Source organism: Anser brachyrhynchus (genome assembly GCF_964034855.1).
Source record: "Anser brachyrhynchus genome assembly, chromosome: 6".
In the NCBI taxonomy this organism is placed as follows: domain Eukaryota; kingdom Metazoa; phylum Chordata; class Aves; order Anseriformes; family Anatidae; genus Anser; species Anser brachyrhynchus.
The window spans coordinates 34,298,791-34,317,915 of NC_137700.1; the positions used below are offsets into that span (position 1 = coordinate 34,298,791).

General features: G+C 51.2%; 1 protein-coding gene across 3 annotated transcripts in view; it reads left to right on the plus strand.

Moving 5' to 3' along the window:
- The window catches only part of MXI1 (MAX interactor 1, dimerization protein), a 52,421-nt gene that overhangs the window by 28,625 nt on the left and 4,671 nt on the right, over window positions 1-19,125 (plus strand). For all 3 annotated transcript variants that reach the window (XM_080597297.1, XM_080597299.1, XM_080597298.1), the window contains exon 4: window positions 18,380-18,494. In XM_080597297.1, the coding sequence (XP_080453423.1) occupies window positions 18,380-18,494 (115 nt within the window). The remainder of the gene's footprint in view (window positions 1-18,379; window positions 18,495-19,125) is intronic.

Here is a 19,125-nt window from a genome sequence, read left to right on the forward strand (position 1 = left end):
CACTGTAATTTTCAAAATTGTCCACTATTAGGTCTCTGACTCTGGTTCTTTCCCTCCCGTCTACAAACAGCAGCCGCCTTACATTCAGTGAAGTTTCGTTTTAACCCCTTCAACAATCGCACGGTTTCTTTCAAGCAGCAGCAAAGGGCTAGCAGAAAAACAATGCTCTCCCCCTCCTTTTTGAATATGCAACTTAATTTGGTTTCACTATGGTAGAGCTCATGAAATTCTGATGCATCGGGATTAAGAATATTTATCTTTTCATGTCCAAAAGTAACTAAAATTGTATTTTCAGAAATTAAAGCAGTGTCTTAAGGTGCACTCCCTTTCTTAGTACTGAAATATTTCATAAACACTGGGGTGTTTCCACGAAGGAGGTGTTTGATTTTGTCCCGAATATTAACTGCAGTGTGTGAGCGACTTCTCTTTCTGCTTTGATTTGTGTTTTTTATCTAGAGAGATTGCAGTGACATTTATATAAGGGGCTTTGTTTGATTTATAAAAGATTAAAGTTAATTTATAGTTATTATCTGTCATTAATCCTCATGTTGGAAAATTGTTTGTGTTTTCTATTTAATGGGTATGTGTTTCAGTTTCTCTCCGCCTGGGATGACTCATAGCTTGCATTTAGACAAGAAGCCAGCATCTGTCTCTCCTATGGTAACTAAAGCAATACTTCTTAGCTTTTTAACACGCCTACCAAAAAAGTGACTCCTAAGCAAAGCCCCATCATTCCCTGAAAGAAAACACGATAAAGTGAGTGACTAAAATAGTCGCTCTGATAGAGCAATGGTTGCCCAAACAAGTATAAATTCAGGTTTAAGTTCCATTGCATGCGTGCGTGTGTGTTATACACAGCAAAATTACCCGGTGTTTGTGAACGTTTCAGACACCAGCCAGTTTTGGAAGGATGTGGTCAGTGCGCAGCGCCGAGAGGCTTTCCTGCTCCTCTCTGAAGTGGCAGTTCTGGTAGACCAACGTGGTGGCGGGGTCTGACAGACACGGTGCATCTCCTGGTGGAACAAGAGTCACGTTTCTGGGGCTACTGATCACATTTTTATTTTTTTATTTAAGTCTTGTTATATAGCCTGGGTTGACCTATTTGCTTTTGGTGACGATTGCATTATAATACAGCAGAAAGAAGGGAAACAAAGCTGAGTAACTGAATGAGGAAGAAATTAGTAGGGTCATTTTCGCTTCTGATAACAATAATGTAGCTCAAACAAAAGGTAGATAGGAGGGAAAAAGTCACTGGGAGAACCATCAAAATCAGCATTTTCTGAAGATCTCATGGATTTTGTCTCTGCAAAAGGTGACTTGTTTTAAAACGAAGAAGGACAAAGTCTAAAGGCGACAAAACTACTCCTAAGCCAAATTGAAGTGTTGTGCTTAGTGGGAAAGCACAGAGTGAAGTGGTGTAAGATTCTTTCTCTCTGGTATCTTTTGAGATGATCAGAAACGAAGCGAAGAACACACACGTAGCAATGATCGGTGCTGGCTTTTTGAGCCTTTTTGACTCTTCTCAGGGTCTCCCTTGTAGCTTCTGTGATTTCCCAAACATCCTTGCTTTAACATAAGAGAAACAGTTAAACGCTGAGTATTTCTCCAAGTGGTCTCTTAAGCGGAGCTGACTGTTGTGCTGGGTTGCATATTTGAGGAAGCAGATGAGATAAAGGAAAAAACCCTACCCAACGTGCAGGAGAGAACCATGACCCGGGTCAGTTTGCACTGCAGCATGGGGCTAGATTTCTACGGCTCCGCAGCACTTACACAGCCTGGTTCCCCTTCTCCGGAACAGGGCCTCGAGTGCGTCTGTACTAGCAAAATGCTGGAGGGAGGGGAAAGCATTTACCTACGGAACATAGTGAACGTAGCACATTTAGGTAGTTCTGTTATTAAACAGCGCAGCCGTGTTGTCTATGCTGGAAGATGGAGGGAGGGGAAATGAAAGAGTAGTGAATCCTTGCTCCTCTGAATGACTGCCTGGCTGTGCTTCTGTTGTGCGATACGTACTTGCCAGGGCAGTGTGATCAGCGTTTGTCGTGAAGCAACTGATCAATGTGGTGTTGAGTTCCGTGCTGTTTATCCAGGAGAGCTGGAGCAAGAACCTAATCTAGTACATTTCATTTGTTCTCTGGAGCGGGCTTTGTTTTCGTGTTAACTTCGTGTAGCAGACGTTGACAGTAGGTATTATTTTCCTCATTAATAAAACTTGGAACCTGTGATGTTCCCTGCAGCAGGCAAACCATGGCCAGCGCAGCTGAGCATGCATCTTTTTTTGACACATCCAAAGGTCAGAGCACGCCGCGATCCACTTGCTCCTTGGGGGAGCTGCAGCTAAACCCTCCTGTCTCCGTGGCGGGTATGGAACAAGAGCTGGGAGTAGCTAGCTGTCCTCAGCTCTGCCGCTTGGCTGACAGATGCATCCATTTTCAGCTGGGACAAACATTCTTCACGGGAGCTGAAAGGTGCTCTGCTAGTTCAGGAGGTCTGGTAACTGTTACACTGCTGTGCCCGGTTTGGTTTAACCAGAGAGGGACGGCTGTAGCTTGTGGAACAAGGTTATTAGAGGGATGCTCATCCTGGGGAAGTCCAGGTGTGGTCACCATTATTTAGTGTCAGTTTGCCTTTTGCTACCTTGCTGTTACTTTTCTGCATTGCTCCAGGAACTCAGCAGTGAGATGCTGCAAAAGGGGGATCTGATCTCTTCAACCACTGCTCTTGTTCAAACAAAGTGCCCCCTTGCACAGAAGCAGCGCTTTGACTCACTCAGAGTCAGAAGTCTGCAGAGGCTTTCTTTCACATTGGCTGGGTAGCAGAACATTTTGAACTCCAAGTAAAGCTGCTGAAAAGTGACAGTTAGTTTCCATGCCAAAATTCAAAGGAAACAAAATGATCTTTATTTTGTTGGAAGACCTTCAGCACTGCTCATATCGGAATTCCAAGTTTCAATATCTGTGTGTATGTATATATGTATTTTGTTATTCAAAGTGATGCAGTGAGGAATGAATGCCTACACGGCTTCCTTTCTGCTCCCAGCTCTCTCCACCTCCCCTATGAATCCAATAGCAGATGGAGAAGGAAGAGGAAAAAGAACACCGCTACTATTTTGAATAAAGTACCTCAAAGCAAAATGTCTCGGTAATGCCACACAAAGTCACGGCTGTAAGCCACTTCTCAAAACCCAGTGCTCATCACAAAACCCTTCTCAACTAAGATGTGTTGTGGGGACGCTTTCTGATGTGTTTTCCTCCCAGAGTGCAGATAGAAGTGTCACCATGGTCTGCTTGGCCTTGCCTTGAAGGTTGAAGGTCTGATGCTGAGAATCCACTCGTCCTTTCTCCTCCTGGAATGGAGACCCCAGAGCAGACCCTGCCCTTAGAAAGCCACATGCTCTACTGCTGTGTCTCCCTACGTGCTGGCTGAGTTCTTGCATTCAGCATCTTGGACTTGAAATTTGCGGAGCAGTGAGCAGAACAGGTATCCAATAAGTGCTTTGTGGTTGTTTTACTGTTTTCGGAGCTCCAGGAGGGAGTCTGGTCACTGCCGTGGATGTGTAACGAAAGCAGTCAGATGGACTTAAATAATACCTAATTAGGAGCTTGCATCAGTGCCAGCTTTGGTTCTTGACTCTCTTCCCAAACTTCTGTCCTCAAATTTCTACCTGGGTGTGTTGCCACAGTTTTCTTTCAGGATGACGTCCTGAAAAACAAAGCCTGGGCAAATCCACCCTGCAGTCCGTGAGCTTGGGCCAGGGAAGAATCTGGCCCTAGGTGGGAAGTTGAGCGCTCAGCTTTCTTGGCTCAGTTTTCAGTCACGTCAGGGCTTTGTACTTGCCATCTCTCTCCCAAACGCGTCTCTGGAGACTTTGCACGTTTGGTTTTCGTATTCGTTTTTTCCTGGGGTGCTGTTTGTTGGAGCGCCGAGAGCCAGAGATTTTGATGCAGCAACTTGTCTTGCTCAAGTGGCTGATGCTGCGCGTGGGCCCGGAAGCATTACGGGCTAACAGCCACTCGGGGAGCTCCTGTCTTAGAGAAGATGAGGTAATAGGAGTATAATTTCTGAGGCAGATTACGGGGTAACTGCAAGTTTCAGGACGTTGTGCTCTCGGGGCAGAAGCGAGAGCTGCCTGCAGCGGTCTGTGTGCTGACCTGCGGCTGGCGCACGTGCCGGGGGTACTGCAGCAACACAGCCCCTGTGGGCTTGGGGTAACCAAAGGAAATCTTGGCATGGAACGGGAACCAGAGGCAAGGAGCTTCCTCATTCTCATTTGTGGATGTGGTGTTACAGCTTTGAGAACCTGCGTGCCTTTGTGATGCCTTGGGGAGAGGAGGGGAAGAGCCAGTGCCTGCATCACTGGCACGTGCAGCAAGCTTGCGCTGACCCGCTCCTTGTTGGGGCCTCCTTGCTCCATCCCTCCAGCCAGGTGCTTGCTTTTCCCCTCCACAAAAGGCTGCCCTTTCTCACCTCTGCTTCCTTTACAACTTTCTCCTTCCCTGTGTCCCCCTCGGTGTCCCCAACACTGCTCCCAGGGCCGGGACGTGCAGGCTGATGCTGTCTCACTGCCCTTGTGCCCTCTCCCCTCTGGCAAGAGGAGAGGGGCACGGAGCGAAGGGGCCTCTGCTGGTGTGGGATGGTGGCGGGGCTTCGTGCAGCACCTTCCAGCCCCCTGCTTTGGGAAGGCAGGTAGGCAGAGCAAGTGTGCAACACTTCCGTCGCCCCGTGTCTGGGAAATGAAAGCGAAGGGCTTCGCCTGGCAGTTGCTGTGGCTGTTGCCTGGCTGCAAACTGGTGCCGAGCAGTTTGCATAGCTGTGGGCAAACAGAGCAGGCAGGTTTCCCCCCAGGCAGCGCGTGACAGCCATAAAACAAGGAAATGGGCAGCGTGCAACCAAGGGCCAGGAATTCTCCTCCCGTGAAGCCACTGGGCAATGTAGACAGGGCCACGGCAGGGCGTAGCGATGGGGAGACCCAGGGGGATCATTTACCCAACTCCCGTTCTGTGCATCCCAAGAGTTTGAATCTGTGTAGAAGTACAGATCTTCTCTCTGTAGCATTCTTTGTGTTTCATTTTGGTAAACCCCTGATGTGCCTTTGCAGAATAGGAGTGCCTCTGCTTTTGAAGGTGGCACCTGAGGCTGTCAGATGCAGACTGACTCTTGTGAAGGTTTTGGATTCCTTTGAGTCCAGAGGAGTCTCTGGATCCCAGAGCGATGGCATGAGTCAGGTCTTCTGCCCAACGGTCCATTAAAAAAAAATTAATGGCTGGCTTTTGAGGGTGTCTTTCTTGTGTAAGTTGCTGCCTGAACATCACTCCCATCAGCTGCGGGGTAAGGTTTTCTGTCCCACTTGCCTGTTATTTACCTTTGAGAATGCGTTCAGAAAACAGCATGACTTACTTAGGGGAAAATGCAAAGCTTCTGCAAAGGACAGGGATGCAAAATGCAAAGCTTCTGCAAAAGGGAAGGGGATGCAGCAGCTGCAAAGCCATCTTGTAACTGCCTCCAGAAGGAGTTCTGCCCAGGAGAGGCTGAGGGAAAGAGGGAGACGTGACAGAAGCTGATACAGAAAAGCTCGTGCACCAAAACCTGCCCTGGAAAGAGGACACGAGCTTGAAATGCAGCGTTACCTTCACAGAAACAGCCTGGGTGAATGGTATCAGGCAGCTCGTGCGTGGTCCGTGCTGATAATGCTGCGTGCCACACGGGTGTGGTTTATCGCGGGGGGTGGTAAACAGCTGCACACAACGTAGCCGTGCTCATACAGGCACGTGCAGCCTGCCGGCTCTGAGCTGAGGGCTTGCCCTGCTAGGGTGGAATATCTGAACGCATCTAATTGGGCAGCAGCTCAGCTTTTAATGACTCAGATGAATACTTGCGCCGTTGCTTGGGTACATGCTGCTCCCCCCGCTTGTCCCTACAGTGCTGGGGCTGTGCCAAGGGCCCCTGCACTCAGCACCGTACTGCCCAGGACACCGTGTGATACGGCAGCGAAGGGAGGATGCTTGATAGGTGCCGCTCTCCATGTGAGTAAGCACGTGTATTTGTTTGTGGAGGAAAGGCAGACGTCTTTTCACACGGGTAAAGGCACCTGCAGCTGCTGCAGCGGGGCGTTCCTCTGCTCTTTCCCCTCAAAGCTGCGCTGTGCAGGAGGCATCGCTCAGGTCCTCCGTGACCTCGAGCAGGTTCTGGGTGACAAGTCCCGCACCTCCTCCCCGGAGGGGCTTCCCAGTGCTGCTGAAAGACACAACCTGTTGAACCCTGGGGTGATTCACCGCAGCTTCACCAGGCACGCACACTTCAGACCCTGCGTGGGACGGGATCCTTAGACGGAAGGGTTCTTCTGCTTCTTCTGGGAACTCGGGGAAATTCTTCCCATGAGTTACCCTGAAAGGGGGAGCGGAGCATCCAGTTCATTACAGAGCTCAGAGGTTAAAAAGAGGTTGCTTTGTATCTTCCATGTCCTTCGTTCCCACCTCTTTGCCCTTGTTCCCTGGGGCAGGTCGGGTTGCGCGTTGCCCAGTCAGAGTTTGCCCAGCTGTGTGGGAATCGCCTGCCCGGCTCAGACAATCCCCTTCACTAGCTACCCTTCACTAGCTACCCTTCAGCATCGGGATGCCAGACGTGGGCTGAGTGCTCCCGCTCGCACAGATGAACACAGTTACGTGCGGGGACGCACACAAAGAGCTCGCAGTTAAAATCTACGTGCCCACCTCTTTTTGAAAGCACAGGACAGAGCCCCAGCTGTGTATACAGCTCGGGTCTTCGCTTTGATCTGTGTTTGTTTCTCACCGGCTGGATCCTGGCGCTCCTCGGAGCTGGCTGCTTTTTTGCATGTTTGCAGCCGCTAAACCGCACGCGGAGCAGCTAGCGGGGTGCTGGGGGTGTCTGCTCCTGCCTCCAAATAACAACTGCTCTAAGAAAGGAAGAGCGAGAGCAGTGGCAACCGAAGCTGTGTGCTGCCTGCATCCTCGAGGCCTGCTGCCTCCTCCCGTGCCCCCCACGGCTCAGGACGCCCGCTCCCCGCCGAGGATCAGCTCCTTGCTGCGCCTTCTCCCTCGCCTGCTCCTCCCGCCGGCCTCCTGCTGCCTGCCGGCGTGCACGTTTCTCTTCAGCTGGTCCTTCCTCAGCCAAACCCGACCTGGGGAATCACAAGTCACGGTGCTGTCACGTTACCTGCAGGCCCTCCTGGTGTTTGCTTTGCTCTTGTCCTCCCTCCCCAACGCGCAGGGCAGGGCTTTGTCTCCTGCTGGCGGTGGGAGCTGCCTTGCGCGTTTCCTTTCTCCTGATCCCCTTACCTTGCCTGTGTGCTCGCACACGTGGCATCCCTGCCCTTCCCAGCTGCATGCAGCAGCAAAGGCTGCCACACCAGAGTAAATCTTTTGCTCTGCCACCAGGATTGTAGCTCGGAGAGGCAAAATCCCCCTTCACTTTCCCGAGGCTCAGCACGGTGCCTGTGCAGCTGGCTCGGGACCTGCGCCTAGAAGAAGGCAGGAAGGCTCTTCGGGTTTGCATGGTGTTTTGTGAAGCTGTCAGAGGTGGAGCTGTGAGGCCTGCGTAGTTCGTTTGGTGTGTCCCTCTGCCCCAAAGCAGGGTAAGCTCCATCGCCACCGTAGCTGACAGGTGCCTGTCTGACTGGTGTTGAAAACCCGTGAGAGAAGGGCTGCCGGGGAAGGCAGTACGGCCTGGTGCACTGACCGGCTGTTGGTACTGCTGGAAAGTTTTTCCTTAACATCTAACTAGGAAGAAAATTATTTCTAGAATAATGTTGAAATAAAAAAAGCCATCCAAAGCTGAGTGCCTCTGTGAGTTTGAAGGGGAGAGCCCTGGATGCTGCACGTAGTACTCAGCTTTCACAGCAAGACTGAACATTAGATGCTACGAGTATGCAGAGCAGTTCTGGCTGAGATGAGGGAATATGGAGGAGAAAAATCCTTTTCCTTGTTCTGACCATGCATATGCCACTTCACCTACCCAGAAAAGCAACGTTGATGCCAAAAGAAGTGGGAAACCGGACGGGAACACTCTGTCTCTGGTGGATATCCTACGTTACGTGACCCCGTAAGGAAGTGTGCAGGCACTGTTCTGCGGGGCGTCACCTCTTTTAAACTTTTCTTGGCTTGGAAAAGCAGCTTACAGGCTTGGTGCTCGCTGGAAAAAGCACATACGGGGATGCATTTCCATCCCTTCCGCGAAGGGATTGCAAAGGGGGAGGAGAAGGGAAGTCTTGTTTCAGCTGTGATATACTTCAGGAAAACATGCTGAAGCCCTCTGGAGCCAGGAGCATCTTGGAGTTTCTTTGAGTTTTGCTTTTCGTTGTCTTTTTTTCCCCCCCTCAGTGACCTCTGAGAAAAGCATGCGTGGTAGGGAAGGCGCAGGGCAGGAAGGGGGTTCTGCTGCGGGATGAGCGTGCCGTAAAGGGTTAGCGGTGGCCGAAGCGGAAGGCGGTGGTGCAGGAGCGGCGGGCGAAGTGTCTTCTGCTCCCCCCTTTTGACACCTGAGTTACCTTTTCAAGTGTCCCACTGTCCAGGCGTTTCCAACACCAGTGCCATTGCTGAGCTGCGTGAGCACCTGCAAAACAAGGGTGGATTTAGCCGTGCGGGGCTCCGCGGAGGAATTCGGATTAGCTGCATTTTGCGGATGAGCGGTGCGTGCGCCGGTGCTCCGCGGGATTTACCTGAGGTGGTGCAGGCTGCCTGCAGCAGCTCTCCTGGCTGGCACTTACACGTCTTGCCTGCGGCCCAGCCCCGAGGGCGGTGGGGAGGCTGAAACGTTGGCTCCTTGCGGTGCTGCACCGCTCTCCCTGAACATGCGCGCGAGCTGGGCGGGCTTCTGCCAGCAACTGTTTTTTCACTGGGGATCTGTGAAACAAGCAGGGAGAGATCCCAGGATGGAACAGTGCATAGGAAATACCTGGCCGTGAAGCAGTAATTTATCTTTCTTCAGTTCACAAGGCCCTGTGAGGGATATAAGCACTACAGCATAACAGGGAAGGAGAGGTCTGGTTGCAATTACAGTGAGCTTACTGCAGGTATTTCTGTAAGTATTTCTGTAAGCTCACATGTGTTTGTTTTTGTGTTTTGTTTTTTAAACATTGGCCTGATGGTTGAACAAATGGGAACCAGCTTCCACCAAACCACAGGACTGGGAGCTCTAGCCCTTCTTTTTTTTCCTTTTTCTTTCCTAAAAAAAGCATGAACCTTTCTGCGTTTGGTTTGTTCCCAGGTGGGATCCCAGCCCTTTTCCTGCTGGGAGAATACAGACCGAGTGAGCGTAAGGCAGCTAATCCTCGCACAAATGTTAGTTTACTGAACTGCAGCTGTTCTTGGTTTGGGGGAATTAGGATTATATCCGTCTGTGGCACTGCTGGCCGAAGCTGGGGTCATATCGATCTTCTCCAGCTGATCAGGAGTGATCAGGAGTTCACTAGGAACAGCGTCCTGAGTTTTGTAGTGGGACTGAAAAACATTTGATCCCCTTTCATTTCTTCTGGGTGCAGGTCTGCCTAAGGAAATGGGCTCTAAGTGGCCAGCATTACACTTCTTTCTGTTGGAGTTTTGAGCAGTCTTGTATCTCTTTGCCTTTACACGTGCATAGAGAAGAGGAAGAAAACACAAGGAAGATGTTGAAGGTAGTTAAAGGGAAAGGGCAAGGTACAGGTTTGGGTTTGCTTTTTCTCCTGCACTTTACAAAGTTATAACTTTCTAGGTGATCAGCCCTGCTCCTCTTTGGAAGAACGGTGTTGGCATACAACCAGGTTATGTTAGCGTGCTGTACCGGCTGAGCAGAAGCGCGATGTGCTCTCCACTACCTCTTCTCAGCACCTTTCCTGGGGCGTCAGTACGTGTGAGGCCAGGACGTGACGCATCTGTTGTCGTAATGCCAGGAGTTGGGCATCTGTGTTCAGGTTCTCCTGCTGAATAACACGTGTAGTTAAATTAAAACTGTTTGGCACTTAATGCTAGCTAACTCCTAGACCTTTGAAATACGTTAGTGCTGCCGTATGTGTGCTAAAATATATACCCGGCAGGAAAAATAGTGCTAGGAGCTCTTAGGTTCTCTTTCCTAGTTGCAGTGCCTTTTTCCAACCGCACATCGAGTAATGACCTTGGCTGGTAATTCCTTTTTCCAGCGAAGTCTGAGGTTAAATTTAAAATAATTTTACAAGGTTAAATTACATGCACTGCTTCCTCTGTTCCAGATGCGTGCCCTCTGTACCTGAGAGGTACGGGAGATATTTGATGACTCCCTAAATATTTCTGACAGTGCAGAGTGGCATTAGATGAAAAGCACATGCTTTCCTTCTGGTAGAAAAGACTTTACGTAAACAAATATTCCACACGGTCCTGTTCTTGGACTATTTTTTTCATTAGGAATTAAGATTTTCTTCCATGAGGTGAGGAAACTGGAATACAGTATCAGGAAAGAATTGTGTGGGGTGGGAAAACTCTGCCCTATCTTATGAACCAGAAAAATACTTCTTAGTAGCAATAGCTTAGCTGTGTGATTTAGGGAACTACGTTAATGACAAAAGCGACCACTGGTACTACATCAGAACGTGTTCTTGGTATTGGCGTATTCCCTGCTTGTTATTTTGAAGACAGGAAATAGTTTTCCCAAATAACGGATTGGTAGCATCCTTTATTCTTTAACTGGTGGACAAACGTAGATCTGACAAAAGAAATGCGTGCTGCTTTCAGCTGGCCACTGGTCTAAAACCTGACTACGTTCAGCACCTAAATGCAGGGTCTTTTTCGTATTATGAAGAAACAGAGGCTCTGTTTTGAGACCCTGTCCGTGCCTTTGCTGCTGTGACACCCCGTGCACCTGGGTGGCTTTTCTGCTGGAGCCAGGAGAGTGGCCCAGGGCAGGAAGGGCGCCGCTCTCCGTCCGCCTGGCGGGAGGCTGCCTCGTGTCTCACGTTCTTTCCGTCTCAGGTGGCATTCAAGGATCTCTGCAGGTCCCAGCTAATTTATCTGTTTCCTGGTGCGTATCACACTTGCTTTCTCCTCGAGGGGCCAGGAAGATCCGAACTGGAGAGCTCTTCGTGGTGGGCGGCAGCTCCGGAGGCAGGCAGAGGTTCTGGGCTGAGCGTCGCCGCTTGCCAGCATCTGAAATACCTCGTCACTTCTCTTCAAACGCGTGGTGCTTAGCCAGGAAACCCGAACAGGAGCATCAAGAATAGCTGGCGAGTTTGGAAAACCTCAGCTATCTTTGCTGGTGACCTAATTCTAGCCGTAAAGCTGAAAATCCGTGGGTCGCAGCAAAGCAGGTCAGTGCCGCTCTGCGGCCAGGCGGGTGTGTGCTGAACGGCAGAGCCGCGCTGCAGGCACGCTGGTGGCACGGAGCAGGACGCCAGGAGCAGTGTCACCGCGCTTTGTGGCCCCGAGCACGCTGCGTGGCCCCGGCAGGGTGATTATAATGGTATTAGGGAGAGCGGGGGCACAGGGCACCGCCGGCTATTCAAAGAGCAGGTCTCTATTTTTAACTGCCTTTTAACAGAGGTGGAGTTTTTATTAGGCTGGACTAATCGGGGCTTTCTAATTAGCCGGACTGGGCTGCACGTTGGTGTTGCAGGCTTGCTTTGCGTGGTCCCTGGTAGCTGGGTGCAGGATCGTGACCGTGCCTCATTGCCAGGGCAGCGGGGCTGCGACACCCGCGGTGTCGGGAGTGAGCATCAGCGGAAAGTTGGTGCCAAACGGTCTGGTGCAGGACGTACCTAGGTGTGACTGCTGGCAGCAACCGGGCAGTGCTTTTAGGTCAGAAAGAGAACATGAGGTAGAACATTCATATATTGTGATGGCTGTAGGGTTTAGGGTCCTGTTGTAAGCACAGCTGAGCCGTAAAGGGGTTTAGCTGGTAGCATCGAGTGTTGTGCTACAGGAGACCGAAGTTCAGTTCATTAGATTCACCAGGGATTAAAATACTTGGTGGCTAATGGCCAAGATCAATAGTAATAGATCCTCAATGTATAATTTTAGGGGGAGATTAACTTTGATAAGTAGTAATAGACTCCGCTCCGGAGCATCTGTTGCTGTTTGACATCTCTTAACTGTCTAAATTTCCTTGCTTTCAAAGAAAGGCAAAAAGCTGTGGAGGAGCTGGAAGGGGAGAAGAGAAACTGATGAACGGGCACTGAGAGCGTGGCACTAGGTCTGGAGGAAAATGAAGAGGCAAGAGAAAATGCCAGGCATTGATTCACTCGGTTCCTCTGCTGGGCAGCCAGCCACCTATGCTGCTCTCATCACCTTCTCATTGGGAACTGCAGGCTCTTATATCTGATCTCTTACTACTGAGTTGAAGCAGTCTGTCTCATTGGGGCCTCTGAAGATCAAAGGTGTCAGGAAAGGATGAGCAGTTAGCCTAGCGAACAGCTGAGAGCTCGTTCTGGAGGAGGCACCTTCCAAAATGGTACTTCCTCAGCAGTATTTTTTACTGTGAGTATCAGTATTCATTTTTTAAATTTCTTTTTTTTTGCCATTCCTTTAGCATCCTAGTTTTGGGAGGCATGGGATTACAGATGGTCTCTCCTTTTTATTGTTTTATTCATTTAAATCAAGATTCTCTGTTTCAGTCCTCCGGTTCAAAGAGAAAAGCTTCAAGATGTGCAACAAATGGGACCCAGAGGCCCAGCAGTTAGTGCGTGAATAAACAAAAAGCTCCAAATACATCACTTCAGCTTCAGAATCGTAATGTTGCATTAGTCTGATTATTTGGGACCTGCCTGGTACAGGATTTCTGAGTGCAGCTATGAAATCCTGTTTGGACCTCAGCGCATTTGGCACTTGTGGTTGTGTTCCAAAGAGTTTCCAATCCTGCAGGCTGTCAGAAGGGGGGACAGAAGCAAAAACCTGTGGAGACAGAAGGACAAAGGCCAGTGGTAGCAGAGCTGAGCAAGCAGTTCGGCGTTTGCAGCGTTGCACCAGGTCAGAGTGAAAAGGAAGGTAAAAAAAAACAAAACTCAGAGATGAAAGCGATCCTGTTCCCTGAAGTGCCCCCTGAGATGAGCGTAGGGCCCTGAGACTTGGAGAAGTGTCCTTTTTGCAGCTGTGCCCGCAGTGGTGTGGCCTTGAATGTTGGAAGCAGATACCTCCTGTCCGCGTGGCTCCAGGTGTGTGCAGGGCCAACATTCCGATTTATAACGCGTCATCGAGTTTGTTTTTATTGTCATTCCTAAATTCTCATTTCTTTGTGTCTTTTAAAAGATCGAAAGGCATTAAAAAAATCTAAAGGCCTTTTTTCCCCCCCCAGTTACTTCTTCACGGTGCATTTTGTTAGCGTTGCAGTACCAATGCTCCTCTGTGCCAGGGAGCCATGGGGAGAAGCGGACTGGAGACAAAGAGGCAAATGCACAAGGATCTCGTTCAACGTGGAGCAAACGCAGACAAACAAATAATCACGAGAAGAGGCCCGGATTAAAATCGGACGGAATGGCTTGCTCTGAATGATGTCACAGCTCAGGTGGAGGACATCAGCTTCTGGACCAGGTTTCCTTCTAAACCTTGTCCCGTCCTCGCTGTCAGGAGGCAGCGGGGCGAGCGCGTGCGTGTTTATTGCAGGCTGGCCGGGAGCCACGGCAGCTCCATTGTTCGTGGCTCGAGGGCTCGCGGCAATTACATAACGCTCTGCAGCAAGGAAAATACAGCCTCTGTCCTCAGCACTTGACTGGCTTTCAGTTTCTGATTCAGGTACTCGGCAAAATCTCCTCTCCTTTCGCTGGCGGCGGGGGTCAGGTCCTTTAGCAGAGAGGGTTGGGTTTGGTAGAGGGTTAGAGACGAGCGAGGAAAAAAACATCATCATGTGATGGCTGCTCAAGATAAATGAGGCTCTGACCTGCGAGTTGCTTATAGAAGGAAACCATATTTTCCCCCATCTTCCCTGCCCTGCGGTTTTTGCATGTGTTTCTCATTACTTTTATCTCAAAATCGTTCTGGTCCAATGAATTATTGATGTGGGGTCACTTGTGTTTCTCCAGGAATTGCTTTCTTTAAGCAGCGATCCCTCCTGAATTTTTTAAGCAATCTATTAGCCCTGAAATCCAAACAAAGTTGGTGGTATCTAATTTCAGGGTTAAATCGGACTCAACTTTGAAAAGATGAAGAGGGAGGAGAGAGAGGAGGGCAGAGAGGGAGGCTGGTGCTGATGTTCTTCTCCGTGTTAGGATCTTCCTTGTGCTGGTGCTTTTGGTGCTGCTTTTTCGTTTTGTTTTGTTAACTCCTCGTGGAGATCAAACATCTGATCTAGCTTCGGTGGGACTTGAGTGAATTCCTAACGCTGAGCACGTGCTGAAATCTGTTGAACTCAGGCCCTATAGACCTGCAGGCGTGGTACAACAGTATCTGGGAAACGCTTTCCTTTTCCCCCCAATGCTCTCTTTCAACATACAGGAATTGGAATTCAGCACTTGAGATGCCGCTGGCGGCTCGTGAGTTATTTCCTGCAGGAGGGGAGGTTTGGTCTGAAGATGGGAGCTTGGTGCGCGCCTGCGCCGGTGTTCTGCAGATGTTCGAGCCTTGATTCAGCAAAGTTTGTCAGCAGCGTCTGATGGAGTCAGAGAGCGCTGAATCTGGGAAACCTGCTGCTTCAGAGCTGAGCACGCACGTGTCTCTTAGTGACTTCTAGGCAGAGAAACTTTGTTTCAGTTTCCATCGCTTTTGCCCGTGGTGGAAGAAAAAAGCCCTCACCGTAGCAGCAAAGCAGCTGCAGTCTCACCAGGGATGTTTACAAAAGCTGGTGGCTTTTGTGCCAAGCTTGCTGTGGTGCCTGGTGGGGGAGAGGATGAGCCCTGCCCCAGCCCCTCCAAAACGTCCCCAGAAGAGTGGGGTGAGGAAACGGGGAATTTTTTTTTGCACCCAGCCCCGTTCCTGCACTGCAGTCCAATGCAGGCAAAAAGGAGCCGGGCTCCTGCAGTGGGATTTGGCTGCGGGCTGTGCGGTGAGACAGCTGAGGCTAGGAGCAAAAAGCATGCAGAAATAAAGGTTTCCTCCCAGCGCTTTATATAATCGGAGCGGATGATGTCATTGGGAGAGGAGAGCAGAGCAGGCTGTGAAGTTACAGCCCTCTGCAGCCAGGCAGAGCCCAGTGCAGGGGGAGGCGCGGAGCGAGAGCCAGGCTGCTCTGCTAGGGGCGCGGGGCAGAGCCTGGGGGCTCGGAGGAGGATGGGGGGTGTTGGCGGCTGGTGCAAGCAGGTAACCCAAACACAGAGGCTCTCACCCAGGCACAGGGTGAAAGAGGGGGGAGCCTCCTCTTGTCAGGTACTCCCCAATTCCCTCTGCGTGAGCCTGGTGCTTTGGCACATCCAGCACTTACCTGTGCTCAGCGGAGGACAGGTAAGGCTGGGGGGGCCTGATTTTACCAAAGCTGCCGAGGCAGGAGGAAGGCCTCTGGCTTCTCCCGTCTCCCCTGCAGCTCGCGTGCGGAGGCTTCAGCCTTGCCTGAAACTGCAGTTCTCCTCCTGCCCTCCTCTGCCTTCCCTGGGACCAGCGCAGTGAGAGGCAGCAGCGCTTCGCGCCCAGCCTGAGTCGCTCCTCTGTTACACAACAATACGGGCATTTAGGCTTGTTTTCCCAGATATTGGCAGATGCGTCAAATATTGGCATAATCCAGTGGTTTACAGGCGAAGCCATCGGGCTCTGTCTGGAGCCTGCACAATGCCGGCATTTTCACTGAGCCCAAGAGCCTGCAGCGCTGCTGAAGCCACGTTGCAGCTGAAGCCAGGTAAACAAGGGGAAGGAAAGGTGTGCCTATCAGGGCGTGACCTTGGGATTACAGCTGCTCAGGTACAGCTACGGGACTTGATAAGAAAGATTAATAGCTTTGTGGTTGCTCTCTCTCTCTCTGAACCAGATGCAAACGGGAAAATAGGGACCGTGTGTGCTGGGGAGGCAACTTTCTGCCAGCTTGTCCAGTCCTTCTGAAGACAAGCCCTCCAGATCTTTTGTCCCCTCTCTGCCCTTGTTTGCAGGGCACGGTGACTTCCTTTGATCCACCGTGGTCCTGGGGCACAAGCCGAACTGATGGGTGGCCGTGCTTCCAGTACCTGGTGCCATCCTTTCAGCCTGTGCCTGGGCGATCCGGCGCGTGCTCGTTCCTGCCCAGAGCTGACCTCTGGTCCCCAGGGCCTGGTTCCTTGTGCGGGGCCTTCCCCTGTTCTTGGTAAAAACCCCGGAGCTCAGGCCGTAACGTGCTGTGCGTTTCTCTCTGCGTTCTGGAGCTGCTGTGATAATTCGACGCTGGTCAGGCGTTGATTCCCCAGAGCTTTGGTTTTCTGCTGCGTGCACGGTGCGTTTGTTACCAGCGGGTCAGGGCGAAGTCCCAGGCCCTACCCGCGGCAGGTGCCGCGTACCCAGCCCTCTGTGCGGTGGCAGTGGCCCTGCTCTCAGCCCCCAAATCTGCTCACATCCCCAGCTCCGCTCCGGCGGCATTTCCAACTGGGGCTGATCCTGCAGGTGAGGCGTTTGGCTGGTGCTTGCACTCGTGCCGTGCGGGGACACGCTGCTCCGTGCGGCAGCCTGGTGGCAGTGCTGGGGCAGCTCTGGCTTGGTGGCTCGCCTGTGGGCACTCAGGAAATCTGTGGCACAACCAAAAATCGGTTCAGAGACCCAGAATGTCCTTAACTGCACGACCTCCTCCTCCTCCTCTCTCTGGCTGCCAGACATCTGAGCAGTCTCCCCTGGGAGGACGCGTGCGGCGTGCCCCAGCAGTGCGCTGTCATTGCAGGCCCTACAGGTACTGGGCAAAGCACCTGGGGTGGGTTGGGCGCACGCACCCCCGCTCACCAGCCCGTATGTTGAAAAGGGGCTTCCAGGTAGCTAAAACCCAAACTTGTGTCAGCCATATGGGTTTAATGTCAACAGTTTGCCCTGGAGCAGTCCGAGGAGGAACAGAGGAGAGTGATGTGATTTTCTTCTGTAGTTGTTTGTTTGGTTCTTCTGATTTTGGTTCTTCCCCCCCCCCCCCCCTTCCCCAGTTGTTAATATTTAATGAAAAGCACATGTTCGTCAAGGCCCTTGCTGCTCATACGCAGCCCCGTGGCTGTTCTCGAGACAGAATGATGGACCCTTTGTAAAGAGATTTATAATAGAAGTACTGAGGGGCTCCCAGCCCTAGCACCGCCAGCGAGCACTCCTCAGTGCTGACAGTTCATCAGCAAAACCCCTGACCCTTCCACCCTTAATCATCCTTGCTTGTCACTGACATAATTGCCTGATTACAGACTCTTCTCCCCCACCCCTTTCAAACCGGGAGCAATGGTGAATTTGAAAAACAAATGGAAATGAACTGTCCGTGCTCTTTATTTTTTTTTCCCCCTGCATTGAGACAGATCGGGCTAAGATGCAGTTTCTTTGTGTCTGAGCGGGGCTTGGGATAGGCTTTCAGGACTCTTTTGCACCGGTGTTGCTTGCATGTGAATGGTGAAGCTGATGTCATTGTGTTATTGATTGGGATGACAAGTTTGGACATAAATCATTAATGTCTGGGAAAGAGAGAGGGAGGAGAAAAAAGGCAACCCACGAGATAGTTTTCCATAAATCTGGTGTTGGTCCCTGCATTCGTGATGCAGAGCAGGATCGGCAGGAGCAGTTCTCCTGTGCAGCCTGAGGACGACGTGCTTTGCCACTGCTCCGGAACCATTTTCCCCACGTTTCGTATTCTGCAGAAAATGGCTCAGGCCATCAGCAGTGCTGTCGTGCTTGAAATTGTCTTTGGAGATGTGGTCCAAGGTCAGCAGAGTGCCCAGGGAAGGGCTCTCGTGTTCCTGCAGACCTTGTGCCCCCAGCACTGTTTGAGACCTGGGTCCAAGGAAGGAGTAAGGGTGCCACGCTTGGGAACCGCAATCCCTCTAACTCTCTTAATTGCCAGCAGGGATCGTTTGGGTGCTTTGGGCTAACTGTTTTGCTATTTCCTTCTTCGAATTTTGTGCAAAGAAATGCTAGAGATGTTGCTTGGATCATAGCAAATGTCCCTGAACCGGCAATGCACAAGCGTGCCGCGGGTAGCAGTCATTCCCAAGTGCCTCCACAAACCTTCTCAGCACAGCAGCAACTAGCTGAGCGAGAGGTGAAGCCTACAAGGTAATCGTACCGTTTGTGCCTGTGCCTTGTCTCTGCACAAAGTCCATCCATTGAATCAGATTATCAGCTCAAACGGCAAGAAAACAAACAGCGGCTGCCAGAGGTTAGCAATCGTGCGAGTATTGGTGAGCAGCTGCTGTTTGCGGTGTAAATAGGTCGGCGGCGGCCCATCCTGGCACCTGTGGGGAATCTCCTGATGTGTAGAGAGAGGAGGAAGCGTGAAAAGTGCCTCCTAGAAGGGAGGCAGAGAAAGAAATGGTGTTCCCTTCTCGAAAGCACGGCTCTGATCTCCTCTTCTCCCCTTACAGCCGAGCTCACCTCCGCCTGTGTCTCGAACGCTTGAAAGTTCTGATACCGCTCGGACCAGACTGCACCAGGCACACGACGCTTGGGCTGCTCAACAAAGCCAAAGCACATATCAAGGTAAGAGCTGCCTCTCCCAGCTGCTTTCTGGCGGGGCTGGTTTGGAAGTACAATCCAATAGCTCGCTCTTGCTGCCTAGAGGTTAACTCTGTGTCGAAGGAGACCGAGGCCTTTCCTTAATCAAATAAGCACATAATACCGCGAGTTGGAAGGGACCCCCAAGGATCACAGAGTCCAACTCCTGGATCCACACAAGACCACCCAAAAATCAAACCTTATGCCATAGAATCACAGAATGGTTTGGGTTGGAAGGGACCTTAAAGATCATCTAAGTCCAACCCCCTGCCAGTGGCAGGGACACCTCGCACCACACCAGGTTGCCCAAAGCCCCATCCAGCCTGGCCTTGAACACCTCCAGCAATGGGGCAGCCACAGCTTCTCTGGGCAGCCTGCACCAGCGCCTCACCACCTCTGAGTGAAGAATTTCTTCCTAATACCTAATCTAAACCTACTGTTTTTTAGTTTAAAACCATTCCCCCTTGTCCTACCATGACACCCCCTGACAAAGAGTCCCTCCCAGCTTTCCTGCAGGTCCCCTTTAGGTACTGGAAGGCTGCAATGAGCTCTCCCCGGAGCCTTCTCTTCTCCAGGCTGAACAGACCCAGCTCTCTCAGCCTGTCTCCATAGGAGA